Source organism: Acartia tonsa, chromosome 2, assembly GCF_053477335.1.
Source record: "Acartia tonsa isolate MP-2025a chromosome 2, ASM5347733v1, whole genome shotgun sequence".
Taxonomy (NCBI): Eukaryota; Metazoa; Arthropoda; class Copepoda; order Calanoida; family Acartiidae; genus Acartia; species Acartia tonsa.
In genome coordinates, this window is record NC_137261.1 from 5,068,167 (window position 1) to 5,088,046 (window position 19,880).

The 19,880-nt window shown below is 33.6% G+C and overlaps 2 protein-coding genes across 2 annotated transcripts in view; one reads left to right on the forward strand and one right to left on the reverse strand.

The window, feature by feature from the left end:
* Nucleotides 1–19,880, reverse strand: part of LOC145334618 (sodium/potassium-transporting ATPase subunit alpha-like) — a 91,910-nt gene that overhangs the window by 57,829 nt on the left and 14,201 nt on the right. Inside the window, exons 3-4 of the mRNA XM_080180152.1 lie at nucleotides 16,939–17,039; nucleotides 16,368–16,485 (exon numbers count right to left, since the gene is read on the reverse strand). Coding sequence (XP_080036278.1) covers nucleotides 16,368–16,485; nucleotides 16,939–17,039 — 219 coding nt within the window. The remainder of the gene's footprint in view (nucleotides 1–16,367; nucleotides 16,486–16,938; nucleotides 17,040–19,880) is intronic.
* On the forward strand, nucleotides 458–2,228 carry LOC145334627 (uncharacterized). Its single transcript, XM_080180164.1, has 3 exons — nucleotides 458–793; nucleotides 1,737–1,801; nucleotides 2,163–2,228. The coding sequence occupies exons 1-3, from the start codon at nucleotides 557–559 to the stop codon at nucleotides 2,170–2,172; spliced, it is 312 nt and encodes a 103-aa protein (XP_080036290.1). The 5' UTR covers nucleotides 458–556; the 3' UTR covers nucleotides 2,173–2,228.

A 19,880-nucleotide genomic window follows, 5' to 3' on the forward strand; every position in this document is an offset into this window, starting at 1 on the left:
GATGTTCTTGTATATAGTATGAATGTGGAGGAACATCTGGAGCATTTGAATACTCTACTACGAACATTCTGTGAAGCAGGCCTCAAGATTAATCTTGGAAAATGTACATTGTTTGCAGAGGAAGTGAAATTTCTGGGCCATATTATAAATGCAGAAGGCATATTTATGGACCAAGCATATATTGAAAAGATTAAGAATTGGCCAGTACCTGAAACAGGTAAAGATATTCAGAGATTTACTGGTTTCATAAATTATTATGGTTCATATTTCAAGAATTTTTCTGATATTACGGCACCATTGAACAAATTCAGAAACAGTAGTAAAATAGAATGGGATGAAAAAAGTATGGAAGCCTTTACAAAGACTAGAGAATTGTTCTGTGAAGAAATAAGTAAATCGTTCCCGGATTGGAGGATGGAGGCTGAACCATTTGTGTTGGATACAGATTGGTCATCTATCTACTTGGAGGCAGAACGGATATTTTGTTGGTCTCACCATAAGGTGGATAAACTTTTTATCCACCTTCAGTTATGAGGTTGTACATAGGCAGGGCAAGATGCATACTAATGTTGATATATTGTCACGTACTGCATTAAAGGATAGTAAAGATAGGATATCTAAATTATCGACAGACGAACAAGGAGAGTTAATATTGGATACTGTATATCAATTGGAAGATCCTAAATTATGTCTTATTGCAGGAATTGGAGCAGAGACGGCCAGTCAAATATCATCCAGATTGAAGGCGAGAGAATTCAGTCGTAGCCTGGAGAAGGATCCTGTTTTAGTTGAGGTGAGGAAATTTATTGTAAATAATGTCAAACCTACGTCCAGAGAATTGTCTCAAATGCCTTATCGTGGTAAACAAATATTAAGATTTTTTGAACATTTGAGTTATAAAGATGGTTTAATTATTTTGACTTCACCTATGCGGCTCCAGAAAGAGTTTCAATTTATTGAACGGGTAGTGGTACCTATTGGAATGTACAATAAAGTTTTCTTGTTAGCTCATGCAGATGTTACAGCGGGGCATAGGGGTTATTTGGAAACTTTGAGCAGGATTAATCGCCACTTCATTTTTCCCTATGTGTCTAAATATGTAGCGGCGGCAGTTGCAAATTGTGTCATTTGTTTGAATAGACGTAAAAAACCTAAACATAATCATAATATAGAATTTTCTCCTTTGGCTGGGGAAGCTATGGCAGAGTTGGCCATAGATGCTTTAGGTCCTTTGAATGAGTGTGAATATAATGGAGTCATTTGTAAACACATTTTAATAGTAGTTGACAGTTGTACTAGATATGTGTGGTTGTTTGCTATTGAGGATGTTAAAGCTGAAACAATTATTGAATGTTTGAAGTTTAATTTATTTTCTGTTTGGGGACTATGCGAGAGAATCAGGACTGACAATGCACAAAGTTTCAAATCAAAAGTTTTTAGGGAAGTTTGTTTAAGGTTGGGAATTGAACAAATTTTTATCCCTCCAAGATCAGCAAATTCGAATTACAGTGAAAGATACAACCAATCGGTGTATTCGTTTCTTAAGACTGATTTACGTTTTCAAGATGGAGATTGGGCTTATAAACTTAAAGCTACACAATTTTGTATGAACACTTCTTTCAATCGGAGGTTAGGATGTTCCCCGTATTTTAAGATGTTTCTAAGAAACCCTAAGCTTCCACTTGACTCATTTGATCCGTTAACCCGCTCGAAAATTAAACATATGAATTTTTCAGAGTTATTGGAGTGCCTTGACAAAAATTGGAGAACTGGACAAGAGAGAACTGAGAAGTATTTACAGGTAGAAAATACAGAAAGGATAGGTCGGCCGATAGCTATAAATTCCTATTGTTATATTTTTTATGACGTCACAACGATTGGTGTAGCTCGTAAACTCTGCTCGCTATGGGTGGGTCCGTGTCTAGTGACAAAAGTAATTTCTGATAGTTTATTCGAGGTTCAACCCCTAGAGAAGTGTAGATTGAAAGAAAAAGGGGTAAGAATTGTACCAAGAGATAAAATATATGTTATTGAGAGTACTTTAGACTTGACTCCAGATGAAAAGATTGACTTAGTGATTACAGATGAGTTTTTCTCTGTGGATAATACCTTGAAAGTAAACTATGACTTTCCCAATACTTTAAGAAATTTAACTTGTTCAGGCGTTTCTGAAGAGGAGAATAGTTGTGGCGCTAGTCCAGAGGTGGTTGGAAGGCGGAAGGATGGACAGGTAACACCAGATTTTTTGGAGAAATCTTTTTTGGGTGTTGGGTTGTCACAGCAAAGGTCTAATGTATCTCAGGATAATGAAAATTTAGATGATTTAGTTGAGGATCTTAGTGATACTTTGGAAAGTACTCATATTTCTGATAGTGTAGATTCGAATGATATGACTGACAAAACTAAGTTAGACTCTACATATTCTACTATTAGTAAGGATAGTGTTTTTCATGGAGATTATGCCTCTGATAATAGTTTAGTAGACAACAGTTTGGGTGTAGAGGATGTTAACATGGAATCTGCTAGAGAGTTAGAGTCTCGGATGAGTATTTTAGAGGACACTTTTCCAAAACTGCAAAGTAAAATTGTAAACTTGGAACAACGAAGGGGAAGTGTTAAACGAGGTAGAGATGTTGAGGAGGATGAATTAGATAGATCGTTAGATAATGCAAAATTGCAAAAAATGTCTGAGACTATTCCTGTTAAAGGTCGTCCTAAAGGTTCTACAAATGAAGTACAATTACAAAAATTGGATGAGGATAGACAAAACAGAGAAAAAGACAGATTAGAACGTTATTCAGTAGCAGATGTAGTAACTAGGAACCTAGCAAAATTGATTAAAAAATAATATTTATAATAATTGTATAATATTTGCAGGAGAAGAGATTACCACGAAAACCGTCGGGAGCGTGATGACAAGAGAGGAAGCGGCGGTGGTGATAGACATGACCGGAATAGACGAGATGGAGATCATGGTATGCGCAAGAGGTCGCCTGACGCTTGTAGTTCAAAGAGTGGACGTGCTGGACCAGTACCTGTGAAGAAATCCAAGGATGATAGAGGAGTCAGGTACTTGGATATTTTGTTATTTGTTGTTGTGATGCAGGTTTATTGTTTGATTGTTGTTGGTGGTATGTATACGTCACAGGATCCACGGTTAGCAGCTTATGATTGTTCTCAAATAAGTAATGTTGAACTTAGATCAGCTGCCTGTTTGCATGATAGGATGGAACCGGTCAGATCTGTGGAATTATTGGGGTTAGCAGAAACCGATTTTATACTGTCGGAAGCCATTAGTTGTGAGGTTAGACTAAAATTGGAGCGCTGGTTTTGCGGTACCGCGAGTCATGTGCACGTGCTAGACGTGCCACATGAAAAACAGGTAGAGTTGAGTATGGACGAATGTAGAAGGATTTTTCATTCTGGCAAGTATCAGCATGATGGTATTAGTTTTAAAGTAAACATAGACTTGCCAACTGTTCACAGTTTCACAGTTAATGGAACATTGTCACCTTTCTGGGATGTTGGTGGTGAAAATATTCAATGCAAGACACTGGGAATATACGCGCACAATATGTGGTTCAATTTAGGTTTTGCTGTTGGGACTTTGCATATTTTAGTAAAAAATACACCCGTTTTGATCAAGGGAAATGTTGTTATGGATTATGATAAAAAGACGATTGTGGCGAATTTTGAAGATAATCATTTGTGGGCAACATCAACTTCTCCATATTTTCCGTATGTGGTACGAAAACCGGCCAGTAATTTTAAGGTAGTTTTTCAAGATACATTCAATTTAACTACGTGGAATGAGCAACTTTTTGTTTCTAACTTGGAAAGAAATATTTTAGTTAAAATTATGGGAACAGAGAAACTTACTTTGCAGCATCTGGATTTCAACATTTTTGTAACAGAATTGGAGGGTATCAAGTTTTTAGAGGAACCGAAGGCGGCTGTTAGAAGTTATTTTGGGGATTTGTTAAAACAGGAAGCTAGATTTGATTTGAATGCTATGTTTTTGGCTAGCAGAGAAAGGAATGAGAGGATGATGGAACTTTTTAGTATTTCTAGATGTGCTCAAACAGAAGTTAGATCAAATGTACAGATGCATCATGGGTTCAGAATTATATACCTGGGAGAAATTGCTAAGTATGAAAAGTGTACAGCGGTTGAAATTCCAGTAAAGTTAGGTGTGGATTATGGATGTGCAGTAGGACATTTGATGGTGGATTATAAAGGTGAGACAGTTGGAATACAAGAATATAGTAGAATGATTGTTGCAGTAGAGGATATAAAATTGTTAAATTGTTCGCAAAGTCCGGTATTTTTGAAGTTGACAGCCAATTTGTTCCTTGGGAATCAGGGGCAGGGACTCGAACTTATGCACATTGCCAATGAAAAATCTGAACATGTGGGACAAAAGATTTTTCTGAACGATGAAAAGGTGTTTATTGCTGATTTTAATAAGACTATTAAATATCAGGGATTAGAGGATTTTGAGGATTTTAATGGACAAGCTTCTAAGTTGGATTTTGTTGATCATAAGTTGTCATTTTTCGAACAGGTTACAGGTCCTTGGTTTGGTTTAGAACATTTGTTCAAAGATATACTACCATTGTTTGCCAAGTTTGTTTTGATTGTGTTAATGTTGTTGTTAGGTATAATTCCTATGTTGGCATTGTTGTATTGTTGTTGTTCATGGTGTCATAAAAAAAGATTTACTGAGGAAGAATTTAATGCTAGATCTTAAATTCTGATGCTGAAATTTAATTATATTGTATTTTTGCAGGTTGGTTACGGCGGCAACAATGAATCAAAAGTTATTGAGCAATGAAGAAGATGGCCGCCACAAACAATCTGTCAATGAAGGAAGTCAAGTCAAACCTGGTCTACCGGTATCTGCATTGGTCAGCAACTCTGCATCTCGGCTGGTGTTGGTAATGTCGCGCGTTGAGCTGCCCACGTTGAGTGTGGGCAGGGCGACGAGGAACATATTTTTGAGCAGTGAGGACATGCCACTGGCAGATTTAGCTCGTCTTATTGATAATGAACCAAGGTTTAAGTTGAATTTAGTAAACATGTTATCGGTGCAGTTAGAGATGGGGAGATGTATCAACTCCATAGACTGGCCTGTGGACAGGATCCCTATCTTTACCAGCCAGAATTCAAGACACCTCAACCTGATGGCGGCTGGTGAGCATTCTAAAGCTATAAACAGAAAGTTGTCATGGAACGAGACAACTAGTTTGAATAAGTTGAGTGCAACCATATTTCTCTCTAAGCTTGTTTGCGAAATTTTACCAAGTTTGGTGTTGCTTGCTAAGATTGAATACCTGGATGGAGATGAGAGAAAAAGCTGTCAAACGTTGGGCGAATTGTTACCCATAATCAAGTATATGGGGGAACTTGAGGATTGGCATCAACTTTCAAAAATTGACGTCATACCTGCAGATGGTAAAATGAGCCTTCAGACGGTGTTGAGAACGGTGGGTAATAGCGTTGATCTGAGGTTGAAGACGCAGGTTGTGTCAGCTATCCGGCTCCTGGCACATTGGAAAGATGTCGTGAATAAAGTAAGCTTTATTCTGAAGCAAATGCCATCCACAACTTTGTTCGAGTTACAGAAAGATTGGCTTGATGGAAAGTCTGAACAGGATTTGAGTGCTAAAGTGTTTATTGACTCTATTCAGGTGAATGAATACATGAACTTATCAGTCTACATTCCACGCATTGTAAATGTGAATTCGGTGAGTTTAATCACCAGTGGAGAGATGCCAGCTGAGATACGTTATGTTAGATTGGATGGTCAAAGAGAAATAATTGATAACCTGGTGAGTGCCACATATGCAGGTAGTCTGGTGAATGATAAAGTAGACGCAAGAGTTTTGACCTGGGAAATGCAGATGCGCTGCAAGCGTCTCCGTCCGACTCTAGCCAAGCAGATATTGTTATGTGATCCAGATACCACTTTAGAGAATGTAGTAAAGGAAATTAGATTGGAGTTGGATGGAAAAGTTTATACAAGTTTGTTGACAACCAATATTGAGTGGAAGTTTAATCCTGAACACAAAGTAAATGAGTGGTTCGAAGGTGATTTCAAATTGGTTACTCGGTTTGGGGATCCTGTTTGTGTTCAGATGGATCAGCCCTTAAATCCGAACATTCCTGTTTGTCTGGATCTTGAATTGTCAAATCAGCAATGGCGTGTTGATGAACAAGTGAGGGAGGAAATGAGGATGGAACACACGCCTGGAATATTGATGATGCTTGATAAATTTGGAGAGGAGGTTAGTCGTAAGCATCAAAAGATTTTGGAAAATCAGGAGGAGGTTGATAACGTTGCAACCTCGATTTCGGTTGCGGTTACTAGTGGATTTGAAAGATGTTTTCATATGCTTGGTGATACTGAGGCAAGGATGTCTCAAGACGGTTTGTGTGATGAGACCGCAAAACTTGGAGTGAATGATGATGAAGCTATCATGCCCATGGATATTGAAGAATCTGGCAAGAAGAGCAGAACATCTGGAAAAAGAAAGTAATAATTATAGTTTATGTGTATTAATTCATATTTTATTTTATTTTATGTATTTAATATTTGTTGAGGCAGTAGTAGTCTCAAAAAAGTTTAAAATTAATGTTTCATATTAATGCTCTATAATACCATGCTTAAATCTGATGGTTATATGTTAACCAATGTCATTTTTATATCATGTATTTATGATAACTATGTAATTAATGCATTAGGTGTTAATCAATGCATTTTTCAATGATTATATGTTAATCAATGTTTTTTCTTAAAAAATATTAAAAAGAAAAAAAACACATAAAGAAAAAAGGAATATAAAAAAAAAACACAAAAAGAGTTCTAAGGAACCAAAATAAATAAAAAAAATGTGTATACGAAGTGTTTAAAGATCTGGAATAAAAATATATATAAAAAACAAAAAAAATATGGCAGGTGTCATACCAGATCAATTATTATCTATTTAATAAGCGTTCAACGCTACTTATAATATATATATGATAATTAACATGTAAAAACCTATTGTTATATTTAATCTGAAATATTACAGTTTGAAATCCAGGTTCATGTTAAAGCCAGGGAGAAATGTGATGTATAGTCCCTTTCTTCCTGATTTAAGAGCAATGCATGTATTTTATAGTTTAGCTTTTAGTTCTTGTGTCAACCGTTTCGGAGCAAGACATTGCTCTGCAACACGACACGAACATAAAAGTGAACAGTTGTATTAATATTAATATTATTATTGTATGTTAATCTTGTCTTGAATTAATACACTTTATAAGAATATTTAGCTGTTTGTTCTTGCTATTACTACACGTCATTTATTTTTGTTTTACGTTTACTTTGCAAACTAGCTGTAAATGGTTAAATCACATACATTGTCAGTTGGGTTATTTTGTCATTTTATGTCATGTCACAGTAGTTTCATTTTATTATTCTTTGTCTTTGTATATTTTTTGCTCTTGTTGTAATTTCATAGTACTTTTTTAAATTTTTTTTTTTGGTGGTGAGTTTTCAGGTTTGTATATGTTTGTGTTTTTATTGGTGGTTTTGTTTTGTTTTTCTGTCACTGAGTGTTTGAGTTTTCTCTGTCTGTGTTATTCCAAGCGAGCTGTTGATCTAAAATAAAGAAATTGATTTTTGATTTTTAGTAATTAGGAGTGTCCTTTTAAGTACTTGTTTATATTTAATTAATATATTAACTGTTCATGAATCAGATTGTAATTTTATAACTTAAAACTCAGCAATTAGCAGTTTTAATTTTATTTTTGACGAATCAATGAATATTTCTAAGAATTAAGTCAGCAGATTTTTTTTTCTCCTTAAAAGTATGAATTTTAACTTAGTAGTTTCGATTTATTATACTCTAGTATTAAGTAGTTTTTAAGGTTTATAAATTTGCGCTCCATACTAGAGTGTGTTAGGTTTTTATTTTGTGTAGTTACCTTTTTTTATTTTTTTTAGTGTGTTAGGATTTTATTTGTGTAGTAACCTTTTCTTATTTTTTAAAAGTCGGTGTAAGTGTTTTTTTGTATTAGTAACATAGTTAGTGTTAAATTGCTTACCTTTCACAAATACAGTGAGTTGTGTGGGAATAAAGTCAGTGTAAGTGTTTTTTTGTATTAGTAACATAGTTAGTGTTAAATTGCTTACCTTTCACAAATACAGTGAGTTGTGTGGGAATGAGATGTTTTCATTCTGAAGCTCTCAGCACAACTGAAGCTCTCAGCACAAGGTAATGGATAAAAAAGTTATGGCAACTTGTTTTACATTTTTTGGGTGTCTTTTACACTCCATACATTCAACAGCATGCCCCTAGCACTGTTATAAAAATTAAAACAATGTATCTTGTCACTATTATTTGACTAGAGTTGGCTCGATATAATTATCTCCCTATTGGCTAGTTTTCTATATGCATATCTATTTCTCAATAAATCTATTTTCCTCACCCGGCATTACTATCTAAAAGAAAGCAAATATTTAATAATTGAAATGATTTTTAAAAGATTTTTTTAAATTATATTTTTTTCTTTACATTACCATCACCAAAGGGTTAATGATGATGATTACAATTTTAGTTTAATATTTGAACACACAAAATGTCGCCACAATCGAATTCTTTTAAAACATAGTTTTCTTAAATTTATCATATTATAAATTTAAATTTTCTTTTTTATGATTAGAAATTAAATACATCAATATAAGGTAAATAGCAACATGAAATGAAAAAAATGAATTTATTTTTAATAAAGTAAAATAATGGGTCTTATCGTTCTGGGCAATGAGAGTTTACTATGGATTATTGGAGCACTATGAGTCATATATTCCTTGGAAAACTTGAGCTCGTTTATAGACATTTATTTCCTATATAGATCTGACATGGATCTTGAAGCAATTAAGCAGGCCGTTTTGTACATGTTAAAAATTGGAAGATTTCATTAAATAAAAGTAATCGCAAATATACTTAGTAAATAAATAGTTACATGAAATATCTAAAAATAGTTGTAAAATATCTTTGTTGTTAATAGAATAGAAAAATATTATATTTCCTTAAGATTAGAACTTATTGTTCTTTTCTTAATTAGATTTTTAAAACAAATGTATCTTCTCTAGCCTCCAAAAGATTAGAGGTTAGGATTTAAAGGGTGTTAAAAAAAACAATTACTTTTTCAAAATAAACCTTACATTTTTAGACCAAAACTAATAAAAAATAATTCAATTCATGCTCAAGCAATGACAATAACAAAACAATAATAAATTTTGAATTTTCTCAACTCTCCAGAAAAATTCTTGTTTTTATTTAACACCCTTTATTTAGTTTTTATTAAACAAATATCCCCATCTTATGAAGACTTAAACCTGACCACGTTAAACATCATAGTTCCCACTAAAATTTAGACTTTTCGGTCCAATCGTTTCCAAGATGATAAAACATAACTACTTAGATTATCATTAAACATTTATAATATTCAATCAACATTATGACCAATCTCAATTGTACTGTTTGCAAAACTTCTGTAAACTTAAAAAGAAGCCAAATTAATAAATAAGTTTTGAGAAAAATTGCTCCACTATTGTTTCTAACATCTAAGACAGTGAAAACTATTTTGAAAAAAAGTTTAAAAAACGGGAAAAATATGGGTTTATTAAACAAACGTGGGAAATTTGAATATTTTGATATAACAAATATAAGTTTTCTACACTATCAAATCTATTTTTAAATGTTTTTGTCTGTGTGAATTAGCAGTTAAAGTTTTATAAAACAAGGATGACAACACCCATAAAAGCAAAGCTCTTAAAGCAGAAGGAAAAGAAAACGAACCATACCTCTTGTAGTGTGTGTCAGAAGGTACATAAGATACAGTACGGACATACTTTAATTTTTAGGATTGATTATAGTGATGCCTTGCTTATAATATTTTACCTAATTGTCCTAGGAATTATAAATACAAAAATCAGATTAATAGGATAAGTATTAAGTATATCATACAAAATTTTTTTGTCAAAGATGTTTTAAATAGACGTACTGACTTTTTAGTAATAATTATACAGTTGCTACGCTTACCAAATCGTATCTAATTGCTATATTAATCATCATAAGTTTGCAGTCGATAGGGCATTTCTAACATGTCTAAATTAACGAAAAAACCTATCTGTTACAGACGCACCGATCCTATTTATTAAAAGCTTTGCTGACAAAAAGCGAACAGAATCAAACTTTTCACTTATTTGTTTCAACTTTAAAGATTAAAAGAAAATTATAAATTAGAAAGATCTATTTTGGGAAGGAAAAAAAGTTGAAACAGAGTTGAAATATTTTTCTTTGCTAAATTCCTCGTCACGCTCTCCCTTGATTCAATCTAAACTTTCTTTTTGCAATTTTATAGGTAAAAAATTTGGTTGAACGTCGGGGTAGTGTGCTTTGTTTTTTTCATCTGTTTTCTACTGTTGACGTTCAGAATTATCTAGTTTTTGGATAGCAAAGCTTCTCACAAAGTATTATGCATAAGATAATTTATATAATAAGATTTAGCAGATTTTTGTTGAAGTTATTTTAACCTCAAAAATACGATCAATTGTGCAATAGTATCCAGTTTTTTCGTATTCATTCGAATCCGGTGGATAGGAACCGGTTCTCATCCATTCTCATCTAGCATCGTATTATATCCAGCTTTCTACGAATATAAAAATGTATAATCATAATATTAAAACCAGTTTTTTTAGACGGTGCCTTCGGCACCTCGGGGCTAAAAAACTAGTTTTCATCTCATGATTGTACATTCTATATCCGCGGAGGCGGTTTATAACACGTTGCGAGAAATAACTATTCTAGCTTTGTTTTCAAGCTTATAAGTAATAGTTACAAATTAACAATAATAAGCTGAAAAAGAACAGTACATTTAGTAAAAGTAAGTTTTGTTTAAAATGAAAGGAGTAATAATTATTAAAGACAATCCATCAATGAACAAGTATTATATATTGTCTAATTTAATTACGGAAAGTCTTTTCTTTTAGAGTGGCTGTAAAACATACAGCCAGGGCTCGGCGCGCATCAGCCGGATGTAAGCCTCAGGAAAATCAACCTTTCTTTTTAAAATAAGTAGGAAAATCGTCCAAACGGGTTTAAATTTGAGACTTAGTCTCGGCTAAAGCACTGCTGCCGAGCCCTACTTAAAATTGTTAAAAATAGAAGAAGTGAGAAAAGGATTCACTTGTAAATACTTCAAGTGTACTATAAAAAAAATAAATCTATTTTTGTTTTTCAATTGTCTTTTGTTTTAGAGCAATTCTTAAGCATTTCTTAATTTTTTCAATTTAGATTAAACAAATAATGATAAGTTCAAGGATGTCCAAGGTCTCTTTTTTTTTGGGGGGGGGGGAGGGGGGGGGTAGGGTCAAAGAAAAAAATAAAGTATATTCTAAGAGGGGGCGGGGATATATATGGTTCAATAAAAAGGCAAATTTTGTTTACTTGCCCAAATTACGTGGTAGGTGTAGTTATCCCCCCCTCTCCCCCCTTAACTTTTTAGGTGGATAAAACCCCATTTTTTTGGTGAATGATAGATCAGAACTCTCTCTCTCTCTCTCTCTCTCTCTGTCTCTCAATTTTTAAGTAAATGGCAGTATTTGAAAAAAAATATTGGGTATAGTCCTTTCCACGACATATCTCCATAAGGAGCGATTCTTCGTATTTTTCACAGTAGCTTTTCTCCTATTTCTAGCCCCTGCGGGGGGCTCTAACCCTGCGGGGCCAATTACCTAACCCTGTGGGGCAATCACCTAACACAATATAACCTAACCTAATCTAAAATAACCTATAAAAAGTCATTTTAAAAATACGAAGAATCGCTCCTTATGAAGGGATGTCGTGGAAAGGACTATACCCAAAATATTTTATCAAAGTTTTTTTTTACAAAACTAATGTTTCAAAGAATATAAATTTTTCCTACCTTAAAATTCAAATTTTTTTTATCTAAATATCTAAGAATGACGGATACGATATTCATAAAAGCGAAGCTTATTTACCAATTTGCACTTGCATTTCTAGAGTTGCCACACATTTCAAATTACATCTTAATGTTACAGAAATTAATACAAAGTGTTTAATATACATAGATATGAAGGTTTAACCATCAAATAACATTTCATCAGAGTTATCCGTTACTGAGTACTTACAGACACAACCTAAATGTTAGAAAGATTCGCTTCTAAAAAAGCAATTTACTAAAAAAAGTTTGTTATACAATATAAGATATTTGTAGGTCCATTATATGTATAATAGTTTGTCTATTTAAGTTTTATAGTACATTTAAATTGACTAGGACTTCTTCCCTAGGTTCTTTAACCAAAAATGGTGGTAGTTCGATTCCCCCCATCCTCATTTTATTTACTTTTTACATACTTAACTAATTGATCCATGCTTCTCAGGGAATATACCTACTTGTCATACCATGGTTTTTAGCTATTTTACAGGTGGGTAAGACAACCCTTTCCCTGAAAGAAATGATTTTGATTTCATTTTTAGACTAAACTAGAATATCCTCATTCTCCAGTAGGGGCGAAGCCACAATTATCATATAAAAGGTCAGGGTTTAATTATCTTACAGAGGACAAAGAAAACACTTAATATAATTTATGTTTATGCAAGCAAGGGTTATTTCGAAGGCTCGGCAGTTGCAGCAACAGACCCCATTAGCTGCTCAGGATCTCAGCAACGACTAAAGCCTCAGCATCAGGCGCAGCCGCGCGGCTAAAAGAAATAATAAGCGGCTCAAAACCTCAGTCACTGAATTTAAATTTCAGCACACCAAGAGCCATAAAATTTAAATTTAGCCATATTCAGTTGCAGCCAACCTCGGCCGAAATCAGTCTCAGCCACCCGCAGCCTAGGCCGACTAAATTAGGAAAGACTAAGCCACCTCATAATTCAGCCGCAGCTGCTCATATGAAGGTGCAGCTGCAGAGCCCTGGTTATTTGAGAACAAAAGTACATCAATATTTTAAGGTTATGCAAATATGTTAGATATTGGCATTATCTAATTTTAAAAGGTTTACAAAAACTATGAAAAATCATAGTTAGTTAAACGTAAAGACAAATATACATGGTATTTCAAAACACTTTTTGGATAATTTTCGACAAACACCAAAGTGTGTTAAAAATCACCCATGTGACGTTATAAAAAAGGGCAGAAGTGGTAAAGAAAATTTATAAAAAAGAGATGAATAATCCCCCAAGTGGGGATTCTTAAACACACTTTGGTCTTTGTGTTTTCTTCTTAACATTTTAAGGACATACATTATATAATATTTTGCAAGGACAGAAAGACACGAAAAATGTATTCCATTACCCAGTCCTTACGTTCCCGTCAAATCTTTATAGGAAAAATGTTAATAACGAGGGTGATAGGTACCCAAAACTCTGAAATTGTACGCAGTCAAGTTTTAAAAGGTACATGAACAAATAACCAATAAAATACTAAATTTGGATTAAAAATATGTGTCCTTAAATTCTCTATATTTATAAATACATAATAAAAAAACCCGCAAAATCTTTTGTAAAATATCTGTAAATCATATTTACTGTACAATATAAGACCCATAATTTACCTGTGACAAGAATAAGTGGTCATTAAGATATTCTTACCCTATCTCATATAAGATAAATAAATATAACATAAGAGGAAGTGATATTATTTCAAGTATATATTGTATAACTCAGGGAGGAAGAGGACATTGGACTGATTATTACACCTTTATTGAATGTTGATTGATAGGTTCATTAAGTTAAGTGTTTAAACGTTTCAACCACCTAATTATTTCTTGCGTAGGTACCTATTTTTCCACAATTTTTTTTTCTTATGGGGAAGTTAGTTCACATAAAACTACTGGAGGCAGCACCAGTAGTATTTGAATTATTTTTTTCCTCATGGGGCAAAGCCCCTAGAGTCTAGGGGCGAATCCGCTAGTCTATAATACAAAGTAGAACGATGTCTGTCTGTCTGACTCTTAAGATCTCGGTATCCACTGAACCGATCAAATTCCACTCTTCAAGGTATATACCTATTGGTCCTGTGGTGGTTTTAAGCTATTTTCTTTGGGGGGTTGGACAACCCAAACCCCCCCAAAAATGAAAAAATCCCCCCCATTTTTTTTTCTTTTATTTAAAATTAGTGGTGGAGTGGGGGCTTCTCACCAGGTACTTAATTTTTTTTTCATTAATTACCTCTTGGGGCAAAGCCCCTAGAGGCTAGGGGCGAAGCTGCAAGTCTTTATACTAAAGTAACAGGATGTCTATCTGTCTGTGTGTCTGCTTGTCAGTTCCGAAGGATCTCGATAACCGCTGAACCGATCGGGTTCTCCTTTACAGGGTAGCTTCTCATAGGTCCCGGGAAGATTTAAAACTATTTTGGGGGAAGGTACCACCACCCTCCAAAGAGAAATCGCCCCTAGAAAAAAATTACCCTTCTAAAAAAAATTTTTTAAATATTTTTTTAACTAAAATTTAAAATGAGGCGTGGGGCATCCCTCCCCCCCCCCACAAAAAAATCCTTCCCCCCCAAATTTTTTTTTTCTTCACTTTTCTTTTAAAATCTAAAATAATAAATTGGGTTATCAAATTTGACTCTCAACTCTTCAAGTGCCCCTAGAGGCCTCTAGGGGCGTAGCCGCTAGTAGGCAGATATTAGACTAACTGTTGCAAATTACAGTGTCCCGTCCTAGAAAAGTTTGTTAAAATTATGGCCCCACGTCAAAATATGGTTGATTTATTCAAAAAAATGACCCATGTAAAATATCTTTTCTGTAATGCAAAAATTGTGGAGGTAAAAAATTCATTGCATCAGAACTATGGCTTTATGGTGCTCCCAGGAAAGGCCTTGAGGAGTAGATTTAGGAACTTTTGTATTTCAAAATATCTCGTTCCTAGCCTGAGAAAATCTCAAGAAACCTCTACAAATTGGACAATTCTCAAAAAAACTCCAAAATATGGTGTTTTTTTAGTCATTTCTAAGGCTATTATTTCCTATTTATTGTAATACAAAATTATATGGCATTCTTGTAAATTATACTTGAAATCAAACTTGTTAAATGCACTTCATGTAACTCTTCCTTTTAAAACTTGTATGCTTGCACATCCATGCCATGTAAGTTTGTATTCCTTCTAATCAGTATAAAAATGTTGAACCCTTTGAATTTAAAATTAGATTATTTGCATACTAATTCAACTCATTCAATCAGGAACACATATAGTACAAATACAACGGTGCTTTCCCTCTAAAAGCCTAACATGCACAGAAACCTTATTCATTTATAGAATAAATTAATATAATAATAGGATAGATCTATTTACCCTTGCGGGAGGCCCTAACTCTGCAGGGCCTAAACCTGCAGGTACATAACCCTGCTGGGCTTCTGTAACTGTAACTCACGAAAAAATTATTTTGGTTTATTATCGTAATAGATATAAATATCGGACTTATAGAATAACCCTAAATATAAACAGTTTCGCTTTTAAAAATCAGATGATTTAAAATGTCATAACTTACTTTATCATATTATAATAAAATCTAATCTACAATGAATACATGGACAAAAATCAAATTGTGTCAAAAAGGATCAATGAGGGCGATGAGAAGAGAAGTGGGAAAGAAAAAGAGATGGATAATCCCTCATTTTTATGACGTCAAATGGATGATTTTAAACACAATTTTGACACAATTTGGGCTTTGTCCAACGTTTGTGTGTGTGCTATGCATTGGTTTTAAACATTTGTAATTTCCATTCATTTAAATGCTTTTTTTTTATCTCAGAGTAAACCCACATTAAAATTATTCAACTTACAAAATATCTTTTCATTTTGCTGATTCTGATAAATGTGTAACTTTTCTTGATTAACATGGTTTTCTAATCTACCTTGAACACGACTAATAGATTTATTATTTATATTTCATTGACGACACAAAATTGACATACTGTTATAGGAAATAATATTGCTTATATTTATTTTGACGAAGGGTCATATTGTTTTCATTTACGCTATTACGCTATTAGCGTTATGGACGAACTGACGGACAGAAAAAGTTTAGTTTTAAGTAGCCCCGCTACTATAAGAAGAGAATCACTAACATTTTATCGTTAACAAAAATCATCAATGATTATCGCAACTTCTCACGAGCAACAGATTGCCCCAACAACCCCACTAGCCTCACAGTCCGAGACCTATGGAAATACCCTCCAACAGCCGCCAGATTCATAAATATGGCAGCAGATGATGATCATGGTTGAGAGTTGGGCTAAAAAAAGAAGAAGGAACAGAAAAACAATCTTTCCTTTTAAATCAATTTACCTGAATTGAATAAGCTAGAAAGCAGAGGATGGCTCCAGTCCAAAGGAGGAGTGCAAATCCTCCAAACAAATTTTCACAAAACTTGACCCACTCGGGCGTCTTTGCCGGCGGTGTTAATCTAAATTTAATATTATTAAGTATCATTTTTTATTAGTGCAGCTACTCAATAATTCACTTTATCTCCCCGTCAGTCTGTCCACCCGAAACGCTTTTAGGAAAATGTGATTTTCTCGACTGCTTTTTAAGATATATGTATATGTTCATCTTTTTTTAGCAATCAATTTATCTATTTCTCTATGGGATTAAGTATTGACTGCTATTGAAGATTGACGGCTGAATTTTTTTTTGAAGATCCTCTGACCAAAGGTAACCTTATCATAGCTTACTCTGTCCGTCCATATATTAGTTTATGTTAAGGAAATACGACTTTCTTTGATGTAATTGAAGATAAGAGGCTAAATTCTTCTGGCTATTGAGCATCTACTCTAACTCACTTTAACTGTATTAGTAATAATATCTATCTTAAAATCTTTAGAACAGCAAACTTTCTTATAAATATTGAAACTGTTACCTATTATATCCATCTCTTTTGAGGTTTGCCTGTGCTTGAGCAGTTGTGAGTCCAGTCTCCAGATTCGTACCAAGACGTTGACATAACTCATTTATTGAAATCTAAAAAAATATTTATGTTTTGTAGCATGACTGATAGACCGACGGACTAGGTAAATTAGATGCTAGATACTTATTAGTATTGGAATTAGCATTCTAGCTTGACTAGCAGCCGATCATATTTCTACCTCATAGCATTACGGACTATCTGTCTCACGAACAGACAAAGTTTATTATAGAGAAGCTTCGCTACTAATAACAAGGCTAGTTGCATAAACACTTAAAATTCAAACCATATACTCTTCCCTGAAAACACATATCTTTTATTTTGGATCAAATTGAGAAAAGTTAGTCCAGTTCTTAGCTGCTGCTATGCTACTGCTACGGATGAGTATACATATAAAGCTAAATTTGGCAGCTTGTTAGATTTGCTTAGGCTGCGAGGTTGTCTAAATCGTTACAGCTGGTTGCAGCCACTGCTTTAGAATCTGAGACGGGTCTCATTTGGAAGTGTCTAAAGATTGGAAGGTCTATATTATAGAGAGATTTTTACCCGAGCTTGAAATTGATGCGTAAATGAGATATTATGTTATCCTAAATGAGATTTATGAGGTCAATATATAAAAAATAACATTTGCTCATTCAATGAAGTTGCTTTCAGAATGAATGGAAAAAAACAACAAACAAACAAAATGTAGACTAATCAAAATAATGACGATTGCCAAAAAACGTTGTGTATTAAGAAATCTCTGCTTTTTCCTATTATTACTTGCTTTGCCCCTAGCCTCTAGGTCAGCGAAATACCCCCCCCCCCCAATGACATTCCAAGGCTATTAGATATCAATCTTATAAGCTTCTATTGAGACTCGACTGAATTTAGGCTATATTCTTGGTTAAAAGATAGCAATTAAAAATTTGCACATCGAAAGTTGAAGATTATTTTACTTTTCTCATTTTAAAAATTATCGTGTTTTATATATGACAGAAAAACGTGTATCAACACACTCTATGTTTACTCTATTTTTAATACATTTTCATGTCATGGAGAGATAGGACAGTTGAAATGAATTAATCTACACACCTCTCTTTTTTTAAAAATAGCTATAAGCTTAATTTTAAACATACACAAACAGATCTATAGTATAGATGTATATACAGACAACTACCTCCCCTTCCTTTTTCAAAGACCTCTTTCGTCTGCTTCTAAATTATTTGCTAAATGACTGTGTTAATATAAGCGACACCATTGGTTGATTTTCAATGACCCAATAGAAAGGTTGCACAAGGCGGTTGCAATGGGGAGATACAGTTATTTAACCCTTTCTCCCTCTATTGTTTACTCTAATCATACACAATTATTTAAGGGAATATTTATTAATGATCCCTTATCCTTGAGTGCTCTACACCCCCCGGGATAAACTTTCACACAGCAATGATAAAAATCAATTATATTAATATAATCTACCAAACATAGCTAAAAATAGAATATTTGCATCATGTCAAATATAAGATGTACGTTTATTAAAAAAAAGTAACCCAAACCAACGGCATTGAAGCGCCAAAATTATTATTATTTTATTTACAGGGAGAGGGGGTTAGGTCTATCCCCCCCCCCCGTACATATCTAATTTTTAAAAGGAATGCCTAAAAATAGCCATAATTTTTTATTCAGGGTACCTGAAAATTAATCTAACACTGTGCCAATACTTATTTGAAAATAAAAAAAAGTAATAAGACAATTCAGAGACCTATGTGGATTTCCTTAAAATGGTTCAGTGGTTAGTGGGATCTTAAGGACAATCAAATTACTACTGTATAAATTAACTAGCGGCTTCGCCCCTAGCCTCTAGGGGCTTTGCCCCAAGAGGTTTGATCAAACCAATTTTTCGTAATTTAGATTTTAAAAAATAAATCTAAAAAAAAATTTTCTTTGGGGTGGGGAAAATTTTTTTATGGAGGGGGGTTGGGGGTGTCCCATCCCCCAAGAAAATAGTTATAAACCTTCCTGGGACCTATGAGAAGCTACCCTGTAAAGTAGAACCCGATCGGTTCAGCGGTTAGCCTGATCCTTCGCTACAAACAAACAAACAGACACACAGACAAACAGACAAACAAACAGACAGACATCGTTCTACTTTGTATTATAGATATAGTATTCTATGGCGTGTTTCCGACGTAATACAAATCTTTTTGTAAATACATAATACAAACGTGAAAAAGTAATATATTAAGAACTCTATCATAAGTAATACATTATATTTTTTCATACATTTGGTAATAATTATACACATTTTTTTTATGTAATATAAAATATTTTTTATATTCATAATGATCCTAAAATATAATGTTTAAGATTTTAAAGAAAACTACTGAAATGATTTAATTCCTCATTTTAGGAAAGCTTCACATTAGTCCCAGGATGGTTTTAGACAATTTTAATTTAGATTTTAGCCGTCAGATGGTTTATAGCTTTTTTCTGCTTTCTTATCTCTTTAAATAAATGTTCGTTTGTCTATAAATTGTTTTATGGCCAAATATTACAATGCACTTAAAGAAGGGGGGGGGGGGGGAGGTAAGGTAACTTTTCCAGTTTTCAATTTGATTTTAAAAAGAAAATTTTTTTGGGGTGGGGGTAATTCATTTCTAAGGATAATTTCTCTTTTGAGGATGGAGATATCCTTCAAAAAAAGAAAAATAGTTATAAACCTTCCCTAGAACTATTAGAAGTTTCACTGTAAAGGAAAATAGGTTTAGCGTTTCAGACAGAAAAAAGCTTACTACTTTATATAATAGGATCGAAACTAATCATCTTTATATCTTAAAGCAGTAGACTTAAAACTAAATTCTATTAAAAAAAAATATATTACACTCCTAGCAACCGTCAAAAAATTTGGATTCAGCCGC